Below are 24,469 nucleotides of genomic sequence, written 5' to 3'. Positions count from 1 at the left end.
CAAGAGGAGAAGGAGACCACTTAAGAGGCAATACTCAACTCACTAAAATACGCAAATTGCATAGATACTGCTGCAAACAAACAATCTGCTTGAGCAGCCTGACTGTAACATGCATGCATCAGGATTGAACATATATAATGGATCATCATTAATTGAACAAGCGATGATCCTGTTGAGCCATAGCTAGAATTGCGCAATCGAAGTGGTCATGGGCATCGGTGATACTAAAGTTGGATGGACAACGTCCCAGCAGAAGAGGTGGTCCGTCCTCTGCGTGTCTACCTGCCAACTTGTATCACTCCTTGCCCTGATCCGCAGCAGCCTCCGTGTCCGTGAGGCCTGCTTGCCTGCAGGCGATCGATAGTTGAAGAGCAAGTCGTTTGTTTGACTCTTACCAGTTACCACAAAGGTGGTACTCCCAAGTTTTATTTGCTGAACTGCATGTCTGTTTGAACCGCGAGATACTACAACTAAAGCTTCAGCAAATGCATCTCCTCCACCAAGAAACAAGATAGGGGTGCATCTGTGCATCATAGCTTGGGTTAAGTTGACTTGTTTTTTTTCCTTTTCTTTTAAGTAGGCAGAGGCAGCAAACTACTCCAGTTTCCTGAGAAGATTAGGATGACTGGTCAGTAGTAGTCCAAAATTATAGGGTATACTTTTTTAAAAAATTCAACTCGGTAATAATAATAATAATAATGATAACAATAGTAAATGCTAAGTATTATGCATTTATTAATAATATAAATATGAAATAAATTAATAATCAAAATATGTTATTATAAACAAAATATAGATCTTATAGTTTAGAACGGTCAGTGTTAGATGAAGAAGATAAGAGATACTTAGTACGTGGAGATGGCATCCAATCCATCGCTGTCTGAGTAAGTGAAGGCAAGACAAACTGCTCCTCCTCTTCTTCTTCTTCTTGTTGTACACTACGCACATTCGGAGTTGCGAAAATTGTTGTGTTGTAATAAGCAAACGTCTTGCAACAATACTCCTCCCCCTAATAGGAGAGGCTAATACAGAACAAATTTTCTTTAGAAGAGGGTAAAAGTATATTGATAAAGAAGAGATGCTAATACATAGAATATGTGTTAGTAATCAGTATTAGATTACTACTAGTATGTAGTAGTAATATGAGAGAGTAATTATTATTATTTTTATTTAGGAGGAGTAGTTGATTGGAGGATATATACAGACGGTGAGAAGAAGAGTGAGATACAGGAGAGGAGAAGCCTCCTGAAACTGAAAGGAGACAAGCAGTTGTGTTGTCCTTCTCCCTCTCCTCCGGCCAGCGGCCATGGCCATGGCAACGGCAACCCCCGCGGCGCAGAATGAGCAGCAGGAGAAGGGGGGGTTGGAGTACGTATATCTGTCGGGGCTGGGCAACAGCTTGTCGTCGGAGGCGGTGGCGGGGACGCTCCCGCGCGGGCAGAACAGCCCGCTGGTCTGCCCGCTGGGACTCTACGCCGAGCAGCTCTCCGGCACGCCCTTCACCGCCCCGCGCGCCCGCAACCTCCGAACGTAAGCAATTCTATCAGATTCTTCAATCTTTCCTCAATTCTATCAGATCAAATGAAAGAAAGATGCAGATGGCTGTACCGGATCAAGCCTTCGGTGACCCACGAGCCCTTCCACCCCCGTCGCCCCGCCCACCCCCGCCTCATTGGGGATTTCGACCGCACCACCACCGACACCGTCGCCACGCCCACCCAGCTGCGCTGGCGCCCCGCCGACGTGCCCCCCCACCATCCTCCCCTCGATTTCATCGATGGCCTCTACACCGTCTGCGGCGCTGGCAGCTCCTTCCTGCGCCACGGATACGCCATCCACATGTATGTATGTATGTATGTATGTATGTATGTATGTATGTATGTATGTATATCCATGCTGATTCTACTTTCTTTCAATCCATTATATCCTGCTTGCTCCAGGTACGCTGCTAACAAGTCCATGGACGGATGCGCCTTTTGCAACGCTGACGGCGATTTCCTCATTGTCCCCCAGCAAGGAAGTATGTTGTAGTATCTTCCATTCCCTTCTTCACTTCTATCCTGCCCTGCCCTTCCTTCTTCATCTCTGCAAATTAACCCACTACTGTACTATTAATTAACCTCATGACACTTTTCCCCTCCAGTTATCAATTGTTCCACACCACAACATGATTGCCACTTGCCTTGCTTACCACCATATGAACAATGACATTATTTCTCTTCTCCCCTGAATTATTCAATCTTCATCATTTCCAGTGCTCCACTTGTGCCACTCTGTGTCTGTGGTTGTTAACGTACCTTCTTCTTTTTTTTTAAAAAAAAAAAGGAAAACAAGCACCATGCTTCAAAAGTAGTATAATGCTTAATGCAATTTCCATTCAGTTATGCCTACCTTCTACAGGAATATGTATGCTAACCGTAGTTCCTCCTTTTTCTATCAAGCCCAGAGCTGTTGATCACAACTGAATGTGGGAAGCTGCTAGTCCCACCTGGTGAAATTGTTGTCATTCCCCAGGGTTTTCGCTTTGCTGTTGATTTGCCCGATGGTCCTTCACGTGGCTATGTTTCTGAGATTTTCGGTACCCACTTTCAGCTCCCTGATCTTGGCCCGATTGGTAATACCAGTGCCTTCAACCTTTCTGCATTTGTTTCTTTTTTTTTTAAAAAAAAAGAAAAATATTTACAGTGTAAGCATACAAGGTTTATGTTGCTAGAAGATGTCCGGTTGGTGTGCAGGTGCAAATGGCTTGGCTTCGGCAAGGGATTTCCTTTCCCCAACAGCATGGTTTGAGCAAGTCCACCGCCCAGGATACACAATTGTGCAGAAATATGGTGGTGAGCTATTCACTGCCACTCAGGACTTTTCTCCATTTAATGTGGTAGCGTGGCATGGAAATTATGTCCCTTACAAGGTAAACCTTTTTATCTAGCCATGTTAATTCCTTTCTTTCTATGCAGAAATTTGCAGGTAGAGGCATATGATCTGATTTTCTTTTCTTTCTTTCTTTCAGTACGACCTGAGTAAATTCTGTCCATTTAACACTGTTCTATTCGATCATGCTGATCCATCAGTAAATACAGGTGATTGCTTTTCACGACCAACACAATGATAATAGTTGTATTACATTATCTTAAAACACAATGTGTATAGTTCATTCAATTCAGTGAGGGGGATTTTACATGATATATTTCTTCAACTTTCAGTGCTGACTGCACCAACTGATAAGCCTGGTGTCGCATTGCTTGATTTTGTGATATTCCCGCCTAGATGGTTGGTCGCTGAGAACACATTTCGCCCTCCATACTATCATCGCAATTGCATGAGTGAATTTATGGGATTGATCTATGGAATATACGAGGTCAGACCTGATCATTCGCTAGCATCTGCTCTTTCTCTCTGGTGTGTATTGACTAAGCTAGTCATGATCAGAACTCATCTTTCTGAACTTATGCAGGCCAAAGCTGATGGTTTTCTTCCTGGAGGTGCTAGCCTTCACAGTTGCATGACACCTCATGGCCCAGACACCAAGACATACGAGGTTAGTCATGCCGATGGTAGGGAGGAATTCCTTCCTTGTAGGTGGTATGGCTGCTGATGTGTTTGTAACATGGTGTGTTGCATCAATTTGCAGGCAACAATCAGCCGTCCTGATGCCAATGAGCCATCAAGGCTAAGCGGCACGCTTGCATTCATGTTCGAGTCTGCACTCATCCCCAGGGTTTGCCAATGGGCCCTCGATTCCCCATCCCGGGATCTCGATTACTACCAGTGCTGGATTGGATTGAAATCCCACTTCTCACATGACAATGGAGGGGCAACCAGCGAAGAACCATGCAGAAAGTAGCTTTGATCAGTTTTAGTAGCTTATGATGCTGTGCTTGTGTATATTTTGTGAGGCTGTAACTGAACCATTCACCAGATCCGTGTAAGTAAAGACAATAATGCTCAGCAGCCTGTACTGTACAATCGTGGGTATAGCATTATCAGAAGCAAGAATGTCAATTTCAATAAGAGGTTGCCTACACTGTAGGCAGATTAGTACAGGCGTGTTTGTAACACCATGAATGAATGAATGGATGGATGGACACCGTGTGAGGTACCATTAACATGCCGCCGGAAAGAAGATGTTACATTCGCAACTTGGGACTGTTAACATGTTCCCCTCTGTTGAGATACAGATTGATGTGGGGAGTTGAGATAGATAAAATTGATCTATTTTGGTTTTGGTTTTGGACCTATGATATAATAATTGGTTTGGTGTTTAGAGCGGAACCTGTCAAATTCTTGGTCTCAAACTGAACGCATGGAGGGTTTCCTCCAGTCCAGAACATCAATTTTCTCATATGTGCATACTTGTGGTGTTGGTGTATAAGGAAACCAAACCAATCTTTCTTGTGTAGCAACTGAAGATAATGCTGGATGGCTCAAGTGATTTGGTACTTGTAAGATAATACAGTATCTATGTAGTTTGCTTGCAACCTCAGTTTTTGTAGATAATGAATTAGACACGAACCCATAAGTTTGCAACCTCTGTTACGTCAAAAGAAAAAAAGAAGAAGAAGGTGTTGTGCATTGCATCCTCACTGGAATGATGTCATGACATGAATAGATATATCTTTACTTTGTTTGTTGATGCTGGATTATCAATCAAGCAAGCAAACAAACACTAAGGAAACCAAAACCTGAGACAGAGACGGGAAACAATATCATCGGAAGGAAAAGCTTAAAGCTTCTTATTTTATTATTTAATTTTGGAAGAAAAGGCAGGCACTAATTAAGGCAGGAAGGAGGAGGAAGAAAAGCTTCAAGGTTTGTTGTTGTTGAGCAGTAGCGGCGTGACGGCGGCCCACAGCTCGTGGTCGTCGTCCAGCGCCGCCATGTGGTGTGGAGTGAGCACCACCTCCGCATCTATGCTTCCTCCGCCCTCCCGCCCCGGGTACAGCGACGCCTTGCCGTCCATCTTGTTGGCCTTGCCGCTCCGCGCCGCCAGCGCCTTCCCCCACCCAAAGTCGCAGCCGTACATGTCGAACCGCGGCGAGCTCCCCATCATCACCCCCGACGGGTCGAAGTACCTCGCCGTGTATATTATCGGCTTCACCTCCCACGCCGCCACCCGCGCCCTGATGTCCGCGTCCGTGTGCGCCGCCACCGCCCGCCCCACCGCCGCCGCCGCCCACCCGTGCCCGCGCTCCACCAGCTCCGACGCCTGCACCTTCTCCGTGCTGATGGCGTAGATGCTGTTGCCGAAGTACTCCCTGGGCAGCGCCGGCTGGAGGCGCCCGCGGTTGTTGATGGCCGCGCGGCACATGGTCTGTTGCTCCGCCGGCAGCCGCCTGGCGCGGGTGATGCACCTCCACAGCAGCGAGCTCAGCGCCTGGAACCTCGTCAGCGCGGCCGCGCCCGCCGTGTCCCCGGCCGCCAGGAGCTCTTGGCGAGCCCGCTCCTTGAGCGCCACCAGCGACTCCGATGAGAAGTGTAGCATCCGCTCGCACAGCAGCGGCGGCTGCAGCCTCTCGATCAGCTCCGACAGGTCGGCGTACGGCAGCACGACCGGGGCTCCGTCTCCGGGAGAGGGAGACCAACGGTTGAACAAGGGTGGGGGCGAGGTGGGCGCGGCGAGGCAGCTGGCGCGCGCAATCTCGACCCACGCATTGAGGAAGTCCCAGAATGCGGTTCCATCGGAGAGCGCGTGGTTGTAGACGAAGGAGAGGAAGACGCCGTCAACGAGGTGGGTGACCTGGACGACGAAGAGGGGGAGATGGTGGCCGTCGTAGTTGACGGCGTCCCCGAGCGGGAAGAAGGAGTGGAGGAGGGGCGGGACGTGGGCGTCGGGAGGGAGGAGGTCGGCGACAGTGACGGCATCGGCGACGGCGTGGACGATCTGGACGCCCTGGCCGTCGCAGTCGATGGAGACGGAGCAGCCGCCTTCAGGTTCCGGGTGGTTGTGGGTGACGAAGCGGCCGGCGACGGGGTAGTAGGTGTTGAGCGTGGTGGAGAGGGCGGCGGCGAGGTGGTCGACGACTAGGAGGCAAGGCGGCGGCGGGGGGAAGACGAGGCCTTTCTGGATGTAATCGGCGGAGAGCATGGAGAGGTCCCAGGAGGTGAGGGGGATGCTCTCCCGCGGCCGAGGCGCTGCCGGCTTCACGGTGCGCCTCGACACCACGCGCACCACCGCCGCCGCCGACGACATCCTCCTGCACCTGCTGCTTAATTTGCGATATTACTGGATTGGATTGGATTATTACTACGTGTATATCCCATTCATTTATACTAGTACTAGTCTACAAGGCAATGTAAGCTGTGGGTTGGTGGCCCAACAATATTTTACTCACAAACAAGAAAGAAAAAGGAATTAATGTCAAATACTGCAAGGATTTATTGTTACCAATTTTATAGTCGTTGAAGAAATGGTTTCCCAAGTCAATTTCAGTATTATAAAAGGGTGAATGGTCAAATTGGTCCTCCAAGTTTCATCTGAGACTCAGTTTAGTCCTTGATGTTTCAATCTATCCATATTAGTCCTTCGAGTTTTCTTTTTAGTTCAAACTTATCCTTAAACCAACAACTCTATTCATAAATGACACTTATACCCCTCATCATTCACATATATAAGAGAAAAATTGCATGCTTGAATTTTTTATAGATAATACATAGTATATGATGTAAAATGAAAATAAATTATGTACTAGCAAGTGTATACGATAGTAATTGCTTAAGTTTCATGTGCACATGTTGAAATAATGGGAAGTACATCTGTAATGTTGTTTATTCATGTTGACTTTCTTTTTTCTAGTATATAGTTCTATGCAAATTAAGGGCAAAAAAGACATTTTTTTAATAGAAATATTGACTAGAAATAGCCATATAACATATTAAGTGGGTCCAAGGATGATTTCAAGTCAAAACAAATATTTGGAGGAGCTATGTGGACAAAATAAAACATGAAGGACCAAATTAAGCCTTCGGTGAAACTTAAGGGACTAAATTAGCTATTCACCCATTATAAAACTGTAGAGCATATTACTACACTACACATATAAGTACATTTCCCTCTACTTACTACTGTTACTGCACGGTGCGTGCATATGCATTTTCCATGTTGATTCTTAACTTGTCTATTTTCTCCGTTTCAAAAAAAATTTAACCTCATACTAAATATTAATATATCTTAGTACTATAAATCTGTACAGCGGTTCAAATTCATAATATTAGTACGTAGGAGTAGTAACTACTAGGGGCAATTGTGTTCCTGCCCTTACTTTCTAGTTCAATTGTGATTTTACTCCTACTTCTTAGGGTTTGTGATTTGCCCCTAACTACTATGTATCAGCATCTAGGGTGTGTTTGAGGAGAAGGGGATTGAGGAGATTGGTAAGATACGCAAAACAAGTTGAGCTATTAGCTCATGATTAATTGAGTATTAACTATTTTAAATTTCAAAAATAGATTAATATGATTTTTTAAAACAACTTTTCTATATAATTTTTTTTTATAAAAAATACACCGTTTAGTAGTTTAAGAAACGTGCGCGTGAAAAACTAAACAAACAAACTCACTCTCTCCAACGCAGCCCTAGTACACAAGGTTAAGCTTTTTTTACATGGAGGGAATACTAGTGGACTTGAGGCTGAAGCTCAGGTTTTGACACGTTGATTGACTGAATTTTCAAATGGAAGCTCAGGTTCTACAGTTTACTAGTACAAGTCGTCAGTCGTCACGTCTGACATGAGCCTGCCTATGCCTCCGGCTGCTAAATAGTACTCCATGTGATCCAACTAATTCTAGAATAACCGTCGACTTAGTACCATTAGCATCAGCATCACTGGGTATTCTATTTTGAAAGCAAGAAGACCATTCATAATAATCGTGTTAGCACTTATATACTACCCCTGCGTTTCATAATATAAGTCATTTTAGCATTTTCTACATTTTTATTGATGTTAATGAATCTAGACATATATTAATGTTAATGAATTAAATATGTGAAATGCTAGAATGACTTACATTTTACATTGTAAAACAGAGAAAGTATATTTATTGATATACACGTACAAAAGCGGATGAGTCGAGGAAAGAGTATTTCTTCCATTCTCGAATAACCTGACTGTTAATTATTATCATCATCTACTCATCTTACTTCGATCACAAATTATTTCTGAATAATTATATTATAACGAATAAAAGTTATTTATGACATTACATACTTAAATAATATAATATCTTATGTTTTCAAGCTTCTTAAATATTCTAAAAAAGACAAACAGCCAAAGTTTGAATCTGATGAATGGTGCCAGTTTCACTGTTTAGGAACGAACTAGGGAATGTGCCTGGAGACTACCTGCATTCTGCAATAGCAGCACACCCCTTCTTTCTACTTGTTCCGGTCCGGCCTAAAAAAAAAGGCTACTAGTTGTTGCGTAGACGAATTCCTAATGTAAAAATGTACTAACAGAAAAGGAGGAAGAGGAAAATCAAAGGAAGCTGCATGTGCTCAACCCGATCAAGTAACTAATAGATTTCAGATACTAACTTTGACTTGACAGGATGGCATATATTTAACTCAAGTACGTCTGATGCACAAGATTAGAGACAAGATAGTCCGTTAACCAAAACTGCGCTGCTGCTTACAAAACAAGTTAACTGTCCAGAATCAAGTAGTAGTGATCAGCATCGTCAGGCTGCAGTTTCTTGATGATGCCGAAATGAGGAAGCTCATCACGTATCGATCTGAGGGCAGATGATTTTGCAGATTTTGAATTTCAGAACCTGCTGGGACTTAACATAGGATAGGAGTATCAATGAGCTAATTAAACTGAATACAAGGATTATTACATCATTTGAATGGAGCAAGAATATAATTGGTCCATTGTTTTTTTCTAAAGAAGAGAAAGAAAAAGGACAGGCAGAAGTATATAGGGGACATAAAACAATCAAGGAAATTCTCAAAAAAAAAAAAATCAGGGATGGGATGACTCAGGTGTGGGAAGATTTTATTTACAGTGTGCGCACTGAGAAGTTGCTAGGTCATTATTGCTGGTCATGACGGAACACAAGGTCCAGAAGATGAAAGAATGATCGCTAGATAGGGGATGTGGAATTGAATAGGAAATGTGGTTGAGAGTTGAGAGCGTGGGTTATCATAATCGATGATCGATGGAAGAAGAAGAGGAGGAGGAGGAGGAGGAGGAGGAAGAGGCCTTTGCGAATCGGCCTTTGACCCGCTTTCGTGCGTCGGCTCCGGCCTTGCGGCAGGCATACTTGATCTGCTTGCTGAACCTGCATCAATTTAATTTAATTAGCTTATGTTAAGATGAGATCATTTGGGGGTTGTTGCACTTGCAAGTAGTAATAAGTAGAGTATATATATACGTACTTCCTCGTCTTCTTCTTATCATTGTACCTGAGCTTGGCTCTGTTCCTCTCCTCCCGCTTGTGAATGTTCCTTATCATCATGATGAGGGAGGTGGTGGTGTGGTGTTGTAGTGGTGGGGGTGGCATTGCCATTGGCGCAGCAGTAGCAGTATTAGGAGTCGCAGTCGCAGATAAGAGAGTTGGAAGTAGCTCTTCTCCTTCTCCTCGTTGTTGTAAACTGCAGGTAGCTGGCTGCATATGATGCATTATTGTACCAGCATCGGGTTTCCTGGACCTGCCGACTGCAGGAAACTATAGAGCCAAATTCAGATGAGAGAAGAGATGAGGGTGACTGAATACCGGCGGCGGCGGGGCGGCATGGAGGAGGCGCATCATCTCCAGCGGGGTGGGGCAGCCGGTGTAGACGTAGGTGTATGTGTAGGGGTAGGCGTAGGCGTAGGGGTAGGCGCACGGCCCGCACAGCGTGGCCCCGTCGTTGAGGCGCAGCTCGGCGGCGGCGGCGTTGCACGAGTCGCAGAGCGGCGCGCGGGGGTGATCGCCGGCCCCGCCGTGGGCTTGGTGCAGGGCTCGGTCGCATTGGAGGCAGAGGCGCCCGCCGTGGGCGCCGCAGAACACCACGCCACGCCGCCCACCGCACAGCTGGCACTCGCAACCCACCTCATTTTCCATTTCCACCTTTTTTTTTTCACTCTCAACCCTTCTCGACTATTACCCTCTCCGTCTAAAAAAATATATATTAAATTGCGCAAAATCTATTTCGAGAGACATCTCCTGCTAGGCGACAGCGCAATACGTGCGAGAAGTACTATTGCACCTCACATATATGCAACTATTTTTTTGCTATTAGGTTATACATGTCTTTTTTATCTTCTTATGAAGTTTTCTCTCAAGTTACTTATCCGATCTATAATCCGATTATATCATTGTACTCGTTGCAATTAAATCTTCAGAACAAAATCTTACATGATTATATTACGATGAAAAAATATTTATATTTGTATATTACTTTTATTACATATGTAAGTTACTTTTATCATATACATAAAATATTTATCAAAGGCAGGACAAGCATGCTGGGTACTAGCTAGCTGTCAGGAACAAGACTATACACTGATACACACAGCAAACGTGCATGATGATAATCCTAGCAGCAGGCGACATACTCGGAAGAAGCCGGCACGCGGGGCCGTGGCATGGGGGATAAGCAGTATACCGTTCAACGGTATACCGTTGTGTAGTCTTTCTCTAAAGTACACCCTTTCAAAAATAAAACAAAAAAAAGATTCAAGGACACAAGTATATTAGTAAACCAAAAGGTCGTCGACTACAACCAATCAAGCAACCAAGGAGGCCATTACCACCATGCTTAATTCACTTCCTGGTTGGCTGGTTAGCAAGTTATTACTTGTACAGTACTAATTACTTAGTACTATTTACAACAACCTAAGTTACCCTAGCAGACCTTACTAGGCATGCTGCACAAGGCCTGGAGGGAAGGGAACCCCAACCCACCCAGCTTACAAGCTAAGCTAGAATGGAATGGTACTACTAATAACAAACTAGTAGTAACAACATATACATGCAAGCCACCAGTCCGGCCAAATTCAGCTCCTTGTGCCAGGCAGGCAAAAAATGGCATTCCAAGAAAATACTGCTGTACTACAAAAGTCAGGTCAGTCTAGCTCTAGCTCTAGTGCTCTTCTGGTTCGTCATCGGACAAGCACACCACATCTACTGTACGATGACTATCCATGCGAGTGCGAGGTGTGCTGGTTTCACCGTCCTTCAGACCAAGATTGGATGTAAGCCATGCATCCAGCGACACCGAATCTGACATGGACCTACTTGGCGGCAAACCCGAGCCTACAACAGGCACTGTATTCAAGCCTGACGGTGCCCCCTTTTGCTGTCCCCTTGGTGCTGCTATCGACTCGGGTGGGTGTGGACTTGGCGGCAATGCCACTGTGCCTGCACTCAAAACTGGATTTGAACTTGAATTTGCTGCCAAGGCTGGATTTGAGAGTGCTGGACCTGGATGTGAGCTTGACGATGATGATGAATTGCTCACCGGGGAAACTGATTGTGAACTCAACTGCCTTGCGTTTACTGGGGTGCTCACAGGAGTCAACTGTGTCCTTGAACATGTGCTCTCTAGCCTAACTGGGAGCTGCCGCTGCTGCTGATTTACAGGGGCCGTGGGATGTGCTCGTGGCAGCCTGAACTGGAGATGGGGAGCTGGTGCCCGTGCTACTTCACTCCCAACTCCATAGTTTCCACGGGCTGCAGGTGTGTGACTAAAAGGAGTTGATGTTGCCCTGACAACGCTGCCTAGTATTGCTGGGGGAGGTCGTACAACTTGTGAAGATGGCGATGATGAATGACTCCCCCCCGATGATGATGACCGATCCACATGCGATGGTTGAGCACAATGCCTCTGCAGCGATGGTCGACTAGCTGATGATGAACCGACTGGCAATGCAATCGATCCAGCCACCGAAGGCCTAGTTGGTACCTGCTGAGATACCCCAGCTGTCTGGCGAGTTGTCTGGCAAAGTGGAGGAGAAACGGCTCTGGCTGCAGTCCAAATAGAGTGAACATTAGTAACAAACAATACTTCTACAGAAAACAACTCGGTCCAGGACAATAATTTTCTTTACAAATCTTTTTTAAGCACAATCTTATTCATTGTGCAAAACACTAGGTCTGTCAAGCACTGCAAATGAACTTGGCATTTCCTGGCGCTCAATTCCTATGCGGCATTATCTCATTGTGAAAAATTATTCTTCCACTATAGGACCAGAAATCCAGAACAACCATGCCCCTTTCTCCCAGGGAAAGGCCTACATTAACAGGAGGGGTAGAACGGAATGCATTCGCTCAGTTTTAACGTAGTTTTGATGTTTCCTTCCAATCATAATAAGGAAGAGGTTATCTTTTAGCTCTTGGGTCCGACTTAACAAATAGGTTACTTACTACTACTTGACCTTAGGATCGAATTAGGCCCTCCTTTGGATAAGCAAGAGAATGGATCATCAAGGCACAGTAAGCGATATGATCTCCTAAATTCAAAAACAAACAATGGCTTGTAGGAGATCTATTTCGTTTTTTGTGAAAAATTCAAATTATCAAAATATAATGTTGTAGCAGAAATTTGGCCCAGATTGTTTCATATCCACACTAACAATATCAGAAAACATTTTTTTTGCAAGATATCAAGTATACCTTGAGCTGCAGATGTTGATACAAATTTGACCCGAAAATCATCAGCTAGTGATTGGTTTAGGAGAACTTTCCCATACAAGTCATCCAGTGTCTTCCTGTGCTGATGATGAGCGGAGTCTTGTTCTTTAATTAACAAATCATACTTCTGTTTTATCTTCTCGATTTCTTGGCTGCACTCCGTTTGAAGTTGTGATTTCTGTCCAGAGGTAAAAGCAGAATTGATGAAACTATGATGAATCTGGGAATAGTGTGAGCAGTTGGTATATTAGCAAGAGGGAGAAATATGCAAACCTTCAGTTCGTAGATTTTATTAAGAGAATCCATGTGTACTTGTAATCTGTGCAGCTCATTTTTCAATGGTTCATTGCCAAGTGGTGGGTGATTAAACATCAGTGATGCCACGGGAAAGAGTTGTGTTGGATCCACCGAACTAGGTGCAGCCTCTGGCTGACGACTTTCCCTCCTCTGATCAGGATTTGTTCTTTCACGCAAAATACCGGATACTGGACTTGATGGTCGCATTTCAGGTTGCAAAGGCTGAGCTGATGTTACAGTGGTCGAACCTTCTCGCTCTTCTTCTTGTGGAACTCGTCCTGTCACTATGTTCTGCTGGGCAGACTGAACTACATGATCTGTCTGAATGTCAACTTCCATAGCCATTGGCAAGGCACTCTGGCTGGGCAGGGCAGCCACAGTTGGTGCCTCTAAGTGAGGTGAATCTGCAAGAGTAGTGCCACAATTGTCGGCATTAACTTCCACTGCAATATCCCCAAGATGTTCGCTTCTATGGCTGGCAACTGAAGATTCCTGATATAATATGGACAACATTTTACAACGTGCTGTTTCTGGCATTATATATTTTATGAAATAAATAACAACAAACAAAATAAATATAGTGTACAATGATATTTACAGCACAAAATTTCACAAAAGTAGTGAGGTGCCATTAATTTTTTAAAAAAGAATGAAATATTCTAACCACTATTCCCATGCAAAGACAAAGTGTACCAGCTGCATCAACTGAAGATGTCCACAACTAAAGAATGCATTCAAGTAAAATGGATAGAGCAAATGAATAATGCCCAAGAGAATGCTATGCATCAAAGGCCACATACTATATACGGTTAGCATGATGTTCAATCCATGCTGGACAGATTAACAGAGCAACTAACTAGATCTTCCTACTAATATATAGTGTCCAGGCAATTTAATCTTTTTATATAAAATAGGGCAACTACTTAAATGAATAAATGTCGACTAGCTGTGCATGTAATAAGTTGTCAAGTCAGAATACGATACGTTATCACGCAGAAAAAGAAGGCATATGAACAAAATACAACATACCAAATTATTGGAATTGTCAATTGCAGGATTAGAACTTAATGAATGTTGAACAGCCAGAGGTGGCCCTCCTTGTGAGTCAATGCCATCAGAATCATTGTCCATCCTGTTCTGCGACAACCCAACTTCTGATGTTGGTCTTTTTTCGGTGTGGACAGGAACTTCAACAGCCCCATTTATCGCTGCTTCTGAATTCCCAACTTCAGATGGACTGACACTCCGGACCAATGCAATTTCCATGGTTGATGCCAAAGAATGCTGGCAATTTGCTGAAGTAGCTGCACCGACAGGGAAATTACCAACTATTTCCTTGAAGTGGCTGAATTCTTCCAAAGTAAAGCATGAATCTGGTAAAGGAATTTGTTGATCAAAGCTACGATCTAAGTGGCCAGATTTTGCTTGCTGAAGGAAAATTTCCTTCAATTGTAACTCCTTGTTCCATGAAGTTGATTGCTGCATCTTCAACTTGTTATGCTGGCATCTCATGTGATTCAAAAATGCATACAGAAGCAAAGTAAACCATTCAATTATTAGCTTCACCGTGGCATCCCTGTCCTCTGAATCAATGTGACCTTTACGAAGATGTTCCACGACCAAATTGCATGTTTCTTGCAGCTTTGCCACTTCCTTTTGCTTGTGCATGTCTAACAGTGTGGTCTCGTTTCCTTGTTTATCCTGAATATTCTTTTCTCTTAAGGAGAAAACCATGTTAATTAAATTAATTCTTTTCTCTGTGATTCTTTCAAGAAGTTCATCCCTTAAAACATGTTCTTCTCTATGAGTTTCTAGAACAGATATCAATTCCTTCTGTTCTAATATCATCTCCTCGGTCAAGATATCATGTGGAGCCTCTTCATGTGAAACATTTTCCAAATCACCATCAATTGTCGTTACCTGATGACAAATTGATCCGTCACTTCTCAATTTCGGTGAGGTCTGTTGTTTGTAAGATGATGTGTTATTTACTGGAGTAGATTGGCTCTGCTTGCTTGTTTCACTTGCTCTACGCGAAAACTTTTTCTTGAGGATCCTTAGCTTCTCATAAACATATTCAGCGAGCACTTCATCGCACTCATAGTTCAAGTTTCTCACAGAAAGGGCAAGTGACTCTCTTCGATTGATCTTATGCTTTAAGAGAGAAGCAGCACGCCAACACTGAAAAGCACATGGAAAAAATAATAGCATTTAGCCATGCAAATTTAGCTAAAAAACCTATAAAATATTTTTATAATCTAACCAGGGCAATGTTGAATGCATGCAATATGCCCTTTGGCTCCTGACTGACTTGATGATTCTTCAAAATGTAATCAAGTAATTCCTCACATAAACATTTGACAGTCTCCTGCAAAAGGTTTTATCAAGCATCCAAGCATCCAATCAGCTTATATTATTTAACTAGAGAATCAAGTGACTTCAGGAAAAGTTCGCTTAAACTGAAACTTAGGGTAACAGCATGCTGCATAAATTCTACAGAAGAGGAGGCAACTTTTTAACAGCAGGACTGCAGGACACAGCTGTCCTGCATAAATTCATATTGGAAGCATGTAGAAACATGCACTCCCTCCGTCCCATAGAAAACCAACCTAGTACCGGATGTGACACATCCTAGTACTACGAATCTAGACAGGCATCCAGTACTAGGTTGGTTTTCTATGGGGCGGAGGGAGTAGGTGATATCAAAGCTCATAACCTGAGCTAAAAGCAGGATATAGTAGCAACTAATACTCCCTCCATTTCACAATGTAAGACTTTCTAGTATTGCCCACATACATATATATGTTAATGAATCTAAACACATACATATGTCTGGATTCATTAACATCTAAATGAATGTGGGCAATGCTAGAAAGTCTTACATTGTGAAACGGAGGAAGTAACATATATGGATCAAAATGACACACTAAGAGTCAAAGAAAATGTTTCCGTTATGAAGAGCAAAAGTTATCAAGATCCAACTTGATAAATAACTCTTCACAAGGTGTGGAACTCTGCTGTTGAAAACTAAAAAATATTAGCTATTAAATTGAATGCTAAAAGAGCAGATTATGTCCTGTACTTGCAGTGAACTAAAATATTTTTCTCAAATTAATAACATAAAGCAAGCATTTATTTTAATATACTTGGCAGTACCGGCAATTCCAACAATTCATACAACTTTGACAGCTCTGGCTTGAGTTGGGTGTGAAGACCTTTCTGTGTGCCCTGAAGGCTTTCTGCCCCTACAAAATGGAGTGTATTATAAAAAAATGTAGCATATGCACATAAAGCATAAGAGCTGTTAATTACTGTTACAGTTGGAATACCTAGCTCTTGCCAAGTGTCATCAACTGATGTTTCATGAGAACTGGATGCTGTACTATTTTCAGGCAGCACAGCATCATTGTCTTTGACAGGTAGGATCTTCGGAGATGAATCCATGATTTCTCCGATTTTTCTACGTTTCATTATTGCTTCATCAGTTTCTTCTGCAGGTATTCTCATTTGGTCTTCCATATTTTGTATCTTCCTACGGTTCCTTTGCACTGGCTCAGATATATATTGCCAATGAGGAGACCTCCCACCTAGTAAATTTGACCAGAAGGTCCAGAACTTTGGCAAATCACCATCAACTGCAGATATTCCCTCCCTCTCGCTTATAACAGCAATATCTCTAGAATAAAACGATCCACTCTGCTGAGCTCGAGATATGACTGCATTTTCCATTTTAGTGCTGGCTTCAACGTTGGTGGATAGTTTCGCTGCAAACTCCAAAAATACATTATTCATGAAGAGACCATCATCCTCAGAATCTTTACTGGAGTAGTCATGCTTTTGGAACTCCTCAAGTCTATTGAAGAGAAACGATGCACCCCAACTAAGCAGGGAATGGCTCACGATAGGCATTACATTCTGGACGTTGCTGTCAAGAATATGATCATGCTTCGCTAGTATAAGAGTCTTTTCCTCCACCGTACAAGACGAATACAAGCGAAAAATAGGCACACATTCAGATTGAGACTCTATACTGATCCTCTGGAGAACTCTCAAGTCATTGGTTGGATTCCAATCACTACAATATATGATGATGGCATCGACAGATGATAATTTAATGCTTGGAACACAAGCACGACTATCAATCAAGAAAATAAAACGCCCCTTAGTTTTGTCATTGAACATATTCAGTGCTGTTTGTTTCTTCGGCACTAGCAATCCGCGTTCTACACGCTCATATGACTCAAAACCAAATCTCTGACGGACAAAATCATCCAAAATGTCACCCATAGGGTTGCCAGCCCCGCCACCAGACTGCCATATAAGAAAAAGGAGAACCAGATTGGACTGACATACTTTGGAAGAAAAATATAAGAATGCCAAACACTTAAGTTCTATAAGTGATGAACCAAAGCATATCGAAATAATGAGTTCAATTAGAAATAAAGAAGTATATACTCCTAAAAGAGTTTGTACTTTGTACATTTCAGTAACTTATTTAATTCTTTTTGGTAGGGTTCATATGGTGCAGCTCCAACACCTGGATTCCTGCAGAATATGGAGTGTGCAAGCTAGAATAACATGGTTTGAGCCTTTGTTTCTAGTATAAAATATGAACAGGAGGGCTCAAGCAAACAACTGCATTCTACCCCAGCTACAGCCCTAAGAATTTTTATAGAGAGAGACACCAGCCCTACATGTTCTGCATGACTGTATTAAATCGTGTAAGGTTTTTATGCAGCCCTTGATGTTGCATTTGAGGCAAGTCAGATACTGCCCTAATTTGAGTGGTTAAGCCCTGACACTAAAACGTGCATATTAAAGACAGCTCACAATATTTTTCTCAGATGATAATAATTGCGCATAGCAATGACTATCTTTGGAAATGATAAGAAAACACCCAAATATGTTTGAGGAAAGTAAACTTTGGACTTATGTACTAAGCAATCACTCTTCACAACTTTGGATTTAAGTATAGCATGTAAAAACATTATGGATGAATGTTATCTAGTATCTTGCCTGGGAAACAATGAGAACTCTCCGGCCTTGGTTTCTGATCTCTTGGAGCATTTTATCAAGCAGCAGTAGCTTGCCACTTGCACACACTCCAATATCTAGAATATCAGTCAGAGAATGGCCCTTAGTAAGTGAGCTTTGCAGTGATTGATCAACCAGGTAAGGGTGGTCACAGCACTGTGCCAGAAGAAACAAGGATATATTGTGTCAGCAGCTATGTCAGAAGAAACTGTTGCATACAGATTCCATCATCTAGACTATCTAATTCCCTGCCATGAATTAAAACAATATATTGTGCTCAGAAAATTGAAGAGCAAACCTTCCGGAGGGATACAAGAATGTCACGAAGAGCACCAACACTATCAGTTCTTGAGTGTGATCGGAGTGCTGGGGAGTTTGAAAGTAAGGTATAACAGTACATTTCTAGCTGCACTCGTGAAAGACGAGCAGGAACCCAGTACTCCAAAAATTTTGAAGAATCTGCTTTCCGCTCAAATGCAACATGACGAGCAAATTTTTCTTTCAGCGTTGCTAAGATATCACCTGTATCAGTAAAATCACCATTTGAACTACTCGAAATGACACTTCCTTCAGGGTTGAGGAAAGACAGCAGGTTGATGTACTCAGGAATACTCTCCTGCAAAACAAAAGGAATTAACATTGCCTGTTTGTGGAAAAAGAGTGAAAATAATTCTACAGGTTACGGTTGCTAACAGCACCTTGAGTGGGAAACTCAAAAGAACCATCCTAAAATTGGTAGAAAGATGCTTAAGTTGTTCAAGGCATTTTGAAACTCTCAAGCTTTGACAATCGTCAACCATAACTGCCTCCCAAACAATTGATTCCATGGTCTGAATGTCCTGTATTACAGTGGAAAAAAGGAAAGAAATAGGATGTGAGTAATCTTGATAGCTGACTTTCATGATTGGATAATGCTGATGGAAATGAGAACAAGAGTAGTCATTGATGTGTTTTGATGCTGATGGAAATGAGAAACAAGTACCTCTAGGATGGCATCAGGATGGGACAAGAGAACTTGAAACGTCACCAAACCGTTCTCATAAAACTCCAAATCTTGAATCTGTTTGCGTACGTCTTTCTCCCCATTATACACAACAACATTGATCGATGGTGCCAAGCGATTGAACTTAGCTTCCCACAATGAGAGAGAAGCAGAAGTAGAGACAATGAGAAGTGGTTGGCAGACATCAGGCAATATGGACATAGAAAAAAGAATGGTTTTGATTACTCTCTCCTGTATAAAGTCAATAGATAAGTTACATAGTTAAACCTTCAGATGTGGAACATAACTGGAAAGAATCCACAATAAAATGTCAAGGGCACTACAGCATTTAGCCATGCAGTCCACTATATACTTATAACTAAGAAGTAAGAACTGACAAAAGTGGGTGGGTGAAAAAAAAGGAAGCCAACCCAAGTTGGAGTAAACGCTATATCAGTTCTTGTGCATAGCAGCTAAAACATTCAGAGAGTACTACCTGATCATCGAGACAAATAGCACCATCAGAATTGTGCCAGAACTCGCGGAGCCGGTTAAGTGAACTCAAATGATCTTTGTCTAAACCAGGGGGGAACCCATCCGGTAGCTTCTGAAGTTTCTGAAACAGACATTGCTTACCCTGTAAACACCAAAGACACTATAAACTGTTAATATTTAAGAAAAAACACCCCCATTGAGTTATTTAAAGAGAAACCTGCATAATCATAGAAAGATATACCAGTCTAAGACATGTTTCAAATATAGTCATATAGGAAAGAGTGTATCTCCCTGCGGGTTCCCACATTTCAAACAGTCCTAATGAATATATGGATTTAAACATAGGGCCTGTTTGGTAGAGCTCCAATTCCTAAATTTAGCTCTAGGAGTTGGGTCTGGAGTGGAGTTGTGGAGCTGCCTAAACCCAGCTCCACCTCTCTAGTTCATTTTGTGAGAGACTCCACCCAGCTCTACTCCCATTTTAGGTGGAGCTGAAACTGTTTGGCTGAGCTCCAACTCCATGAGAGGTGGAGTTGGAGCTGGAGCTATGCCAAACAGGCCCATAATGAACTAACTTGGAAAGCATGAAACAAACTAAGAAAATGCCAGTAACCGAATGATACCAGTGAAGTTACATGAGCAAAATGTTATTCCCTCCATCCAAAAATATAGGGCATCCTTATTTTTAGGAAAATCAACATCTGAAAATTTTGACTAATAATTGAACTAACAAAACACATGTTTAATTTCATGCATATTGAATGTGATATCATTCGAATAGCATTTGAAATTGCTTTCACATAATGTTAATTTCATAGTTGTTGATATATTATAAAAGAAATTAATGGTCAAAGTATAATGTTGGAGACAATGTAAAAAGCTACTAGGCCTTATATTTTTGGTTGGAGGGAGTAAGTACAAAAAAGTTGTCCGACCAAATTTTAGCAATTCAAAATGATTCTAGGAGACTATGGGTTTATATAAGGTAAATGACACGAAGAATCTAACAAGAACTCAGTCAGAAATACACCTGCTGTTTCATGTAGAATAAGAATTAAATCACTGAAGAATTAGAAGTGCAAAATGTAGCATGAAAGGAGAAAGACAAGGTTAACAAACAGCACAGAAGATCATTGGTATAGATTCAAAGTTGATTGAGAACCAATTATAAAGCTTCAATTTCTGATAATCAACCGGCCATAACTGGTCGAATTTGTACAATAAAATGACATGAAGATAAGACATGACTATGAAAAGAAGTCAATAGTTTATTAAAAATTTACAAACATCATTATTTTTATGAGGTGGACAACCACAAAAATGCATGCATGCAGCAGATCAGCATGTACAGGTGATATGTGTGATCCTTATCCAATTAAGCAATGGTGAATCAGTTAATGTGGATAACTGTTCTCAGAGGTATACCTTATTTATTTTTGCAGGATCAAAACCTCTTCTTGCATCTTCATGGCGGCTCTCATAGTTCCTTTTCAGATCCTTAGCCTCAGGGGTACATAAAAATGATGAAGTCTCAAGCTCCCATGTTGCATACTCATAGCCCAGATCTTTCCATTTCACTAACCATTCGACATTACAGTAAGCAAATTTATCACCAAGTGAATTAAAAAATTCTTCAGCTTCCTTTTCAGACATAAGAGGTCTTTTCTTCAATAGCCGGTGTGGCTCAGCCCATTCCTGCTTCCACCTTATTGTCTAAGAAACCACATTTGAAAAGGACAAACATCAGTAGGCTTGCAGAACCTAATAGTCTCTTCTAATATGACAAAACAAAAAATTCACAGAGACCACCTTTTCTTTTTGAATCCTCTTACAAAATTTGTTGATTAGATCTTGACCTCCTGGGGTGCGAATTATATCGCTTTCTGGAAGCCATTGATTATGTACATGAGCTAAATTTTTGTACTTCACAAAATACTGCTTGTTGTTCTGCACTCCTAGGGTGACAAAGTAATAGAACTAATAAATGAATGGTTACACTTCAAGATATCTATCTATATGTTTTGTCGCTTTATTTAGTACTTACCTTCCTTAACATCCCACAAAGATTCAATGCCCTCACTGACTGCAAATAAACCAAACTGGAGCCTCTTTTTAGTACATAAGGTGCACAACCAGATACCTAGCGACACATATTGCAGGGGAGGATCCAGACAAGAATCATGGTACCGATTTTTGCAATCTTTTCCATCACAAGACCTGTTACCAGATTGAAAAAAGAAACGATGATTTAAAATTATTGAGATCCTTACAAATTAAGTATATGCCGAAAACACAATCTAACAAAGCCAACTATTATATCCACAGCATGAATGTGAAAAAAATAAAGAGAAGAAGATATGAAGGATAAAGGGCACACTATTCACTCAAGTCCAACGGACTATCTTCGTACCCTCTCTCCTCTCATGCTCCACTGCCACCTTCTCGTACCCTACCACCTACTACTCCCATGATCCCATCACACTGCCGGTGTGCCCCATTCTGTCATACAAATTCTTCTTGAATGACCTCTCCCACAGCCTTTCATGGTGGCATCTCCTGAGCTGCCTCATTTTAAACCTACAAAAGAGGCAGAAGTAGCCCCTACCAACCAACCAACGAGGGAGGCTACATGGCCTGGATCAACCTCCACAGTCGCAGATAGTCCCAAATCCCTCCATCCTCACGAAGGGCAGGTGGTCACAGTGCCCTCCATACATTTGGCAGTTTGAGAGTGTTTTGTCACTGGTATTAACTCACTGTACAGAATGCCAGCTGTCAATGGGAGTAACAATCACCACATATTTTCTACACTGGGGCATGAACAGTTTAACATGTGGAAAGCCAATACAGGATCCACAGCAAGAATGGACAGGATCTGCAGAAGTAACAGAAAGGAACAGCACCGCAAGGAGCAGCAAGAATGAAGTAAATTGACTTACTTGAGAATTCCTGGGGTTTCCCTACTTCTGCAAACAGCACACAGGTACTCGTTGTAATCTGTTCCATCAGAATGGGTTACTAAAGCCTGATTTGAAGTAGAAGCCCCTTTGATCTCTCTGGGATCACCTGCTTCAATTGTCTTCTTGGCCTAGAGAAGCATCAAAAGAACATTAACTAAAAATGTTGGTCCTGTTCCACCAAAACGAAGACAGAAGAAATACAATGCTAGTGACAGAAAAAGATGCTGAAAGACTTGTTTTAGTATCACCTCTTCATGATGAACAATGGAGCAAGGCCTATTTGGCAAATCTGTTACAAAACATGGGCTGCAAAATGAAAGGGTGATGCTCAGCGTCATCATGGTAAGTGGTAACAACTCTATAGGAAAATCAGCATTCACACAGTGATAAGTGGATTACTTTGAACATCCCACGGTTTGCTCTTTGACTTCCATCCCATGGCTGCTTTCAGAAGCATTATCGTTTGAACACAGATCAACAGGAATAAGTGGCTGTAGAAAAATACATGTTACGCTTTTAATTCCCTTGTACACATGGAACTTGAAAGATCATTAATGACTAGGATGGGGGCAATCAAGAATTTGTCACTCCAACAAAATGGCGGATAAGGCAAATCCTAGAGTGCACCACAATGGAGTTGCAAATCTTATATCTCTCAAAACAAACGGAACTAACATAACACAATATTCAAAGAACCAGGGTGCTGCTAAGAGCCATGAAACATAGTAATTAAAGGGACTGAGGTGGTAAACAGAAAAGAGCATGTGTAGTAAGTATCCTCATCTGGCAGATACTGTGTTTGGTCATATTATTATAAACCAAAGTAGCTCCCTCCAGAGGTCGTATAAGATTTTGCAGGTATAAACAAACAGAACACGTAATACTGAAATAAGCAGATATCTAGTTATGATGTTACTCAGGGGTTTAAGGCCTAGGAAGGATGAGACCTCAGAAGTGGAAGCATGTTCATCAGCTTTGTTCTTGGAGACATCAGTCTCCTCCAGTACCACCTCAGGAACTTTGTGCAAGCCAGACTGGTAACCTTGCTCTTGTGTGTCAGCTTCTTCATGCTCCAGAAGAGTGCCACTGTCTTGCATAGGCACCGTGGAAGCATTGTCGTCATCCACTTGGACTAGGAGAGGAGGGGCTACATTGCCAAAGTTAGAATACAGCCGGGAATTTCCTCCTCGATAAATAAAGAAGAGAAAGAGATGAAATACATACCAGGGGCAGGAGGGGATTTGGCGGTTTGTTGGGGTGTGGAGAAGAGTGCTAAATAGGACTTTGCGTTTAGCTTTTTGTTCTTCTTGATTGGCCTGGTGGAGGTATCTGCGGCAGCATTATTCATCTTCCGTTTTGCGGTGTTGTTGTTGGCACTTTGCTTGGCGGGGGAGCCTTCGTGCTTGTTTGCGGAAGACGAAGAAGAAGAAGAAAATCTGGATGTGGTTTCTCGGGTGGACCTCCTGAGGGTTGGGGTTGGGGTTGGTGATGCATGACCACGAGCGGAGGAGCTTCTAGTCTCCCTGGCGGTGGAGGTCGGCGAGGGCGAGCTGGCCTTCTTCCTTGGCATCGATCACCTAGCTGCCCTGCCCCTGCCGACGCCAATGTCAATTGAGGCCAGGGTTGAAAACACAAACAAACAAACAAACAAACTAGGGCTTACCAGGTAGAGGACGGACGGAGAGGAGATCGATCAGTGGCGGCGCCCAGATGTTCCCGCGAGTCCACTCCAGTGGCCAGTGGGCAGTGCTCTCTGGTCGGGCCGGCCGGAGCGGAGGGGATGCGGCGCCGGCAGTCGCGGGGGTTTATGCGGGGCGGATTGGTCGGACGGAGCCGGAGGGGGAGACGACGACGGGAGAGTTCCTCTCTAGTTTTGTTTCTTGTTCGGTTCGGTGGGTCGCCCTCTTTTTTTCTTTTTCTTTTTTTTCCCTCAACTCTATTTTCTTTACTTTTATTGAGATCCGTAAGGGAGATATTTAACTATTTCATACACTATTATAAGTGGCAATTATAAATTTATCGCTGGACCCACTTATCATAGATACATTACATCTTGTGTATTGGGGGTTGCTAGTGGACGCGTACGCGC

General features: G+C 42.7%; 4 protein-coding genes and 1 long non-coding RNA gene across 10 annotated transcripts; 1 reads left to right on the top strand and 4 right to left on the bottom strand.

The window, feature by feature from the left end:
• Positions 1-39: 39 nt before the first annotated feature.
• LOC112939295 (uncharacterized) lies at positions 40-1,653 on the bottom strand. The gene is made up of 3 exons (XR_003242890.2): positions 1,609-1,653; positions 846-1,522; positions 40-607 (listed from the first exon to the last, which is right to left on the bottom strand). It is a non-coding gene; the product is annotated as an uncharacterized lncRNA (long non-coding RNA).
• On the top strand, positions 951-4,278 carry LOC4339844 (homogentisate 1,2-dioxygenase-like). Of its 3 annotated transcripts, none has more exons than NR_185224.1 (9): positions 951-1,530; positions 1,599-1,841; positions 1,941-2,020; positions 2,442-2,614; positions 2,736-2,911; positions 3,011-3,080; positions 3,204-3,358; positions 3,455-3,538; positions 3,632-4,278. NR_185224.1 is itself a non-coding variant. In NM_001420978.1 (9 exons), the coding sequence occupies exons 1-9, from the start codon at positions 1,307-1,309 to the stop codon at positions 3,842-3,844; spliced, it is 1,413 nt and encodes a 470-aa protein (NP_001407907.1). In that variant the 5' UTR covers positions 951-1,306; the 3' UTR covers positions 3,845-4,278. The 3 variants fall into 3 exon arrangements, 2 of the variants coding, with proteins under 2 accessions (NP_001407907.1, XP_015643392.1); NM_001420978.1 differs by having other exon boundaries at positions 2,447-2,614; XM_015787906.3 differs by having other exon boundaries at positions 1,227-1,530; positions 2,447-2,614; positions 3,204-3,538; positions 3,632-4,108.
• Positions 4,279-4,553: 275 nt separating this feature from the next.
• Positions 4,554-6,235, bottom strand: LOC4339843 (uncharacterized acetyltransferase At3g50280). Its single transcript, XM_015787908.3, has one exon. The coding sequence runs from the start codon at positions 6,188-6,190 to the stop codon at positions 4,805-4,807; it is 1,386 nt and encodes a 461-aa protein (XP_015643394.1). The 5' UTR covers positions 6,191-6,235; the 3' UTR covers positions 4,554-4,804.
• Positions 6,236-8,488: 2,253 nt separating this feature from the next.
• On the bottom strand, positions 8,489-10,045 carry LOC107276203 (zinc finger protein CONSTANS-LIKE 13). Its single transcript, XM_015786699.3, has 3 exons — positions 9,712-10,045; positions 9,374-9,603; positions 8,489-9,276 (listed from the first exon to the last, which is right to left on the bottom strand). The coding sequence occupies exons 1-3, from the start codon at positions 10,039-10,041 to the stop codon at positions 9,138-9,140; spliced, it is 699 nt and encodes a 232-aa protein (XP_015642185.1). The 5' UTR covers positions 10,042-10,045; the 3' UTR covers positions 8,489-9,137.
• A 628-nt stretch (positions 10,046-10,673) lies between these two features.
• Positions 10,674-24,227, bottom strand: LOC4339840 (uncharacterized). 4 transcript variants are annotated; one of them, XR_001546862.3, is made up of 21 exons: positions 24,044-24,227; positions 23,605-23,972; positions 23,328-23,527; positions 22,780-22,871; positions 22,629-22,686; positions 22,360-22,508; positions 21,465-21,637; positions 21,230-21,375; positions 20,846-21,133; positions 19,422-19,562; positions 18,926-19,177; positions 18,642-18,782; positions 18,242-18,559; positions 17,926-18,099; positions 16,239-17,220; positions 16,056-16,154; positions 15,173-15,277; positions 13,939-15,090; positions 12,886-13,401; positions 12,595-12,790; positions 10,674-11,946 (listed from the first exon to the last, which is right to left on the bottom strand). XR_001546862.3 is itself a non-coding variant. In XM_015787937.3 (21 exons), exons 2-21 carry the CDS (start codon positions 23,948-23,950, stop codon positions 11,063-11,065), a joined length of 6,402 nt encoding a protein of 2,133 aa, XP_015643423.1. In that variant the 5' UTR covers positions 23,951-23,972; positions 24,044-24,227; the 3' UTR covers positions 10,674-11,062. The 4 variants fall into 4 exon arrangements, 3 of the variants coding, with proteins under 3 accessions (XP_015643423.1, XP_015643424.1, XP_015643425.1); XM_015787937.3 differs by having other exon boundaries at positions 16,066-16,154; XM_015787938.3 differs by having other exon boundaries at positions 16,066-16,154; positions 23,605-23,966.
• Positions 24,228-24,469: the final 242 nt, after the last annotated feature.

Source organism: Oryza sativa, chromosome 6 (genome assembly GCF_034140825.1).
Source record: "Oryza sativa Japonica Group chromosome 6, ASM3414082v1".
Taxonomy (NCBI): Eukaryota; Viridiplantae; Streptophyta; class Magnoliopsida; order Poales; family Poaceae; genus Oryza; species Oryza sativa.
This window is presented reverse-complemented; position numbering and strand designations above follow the sequence as displayed.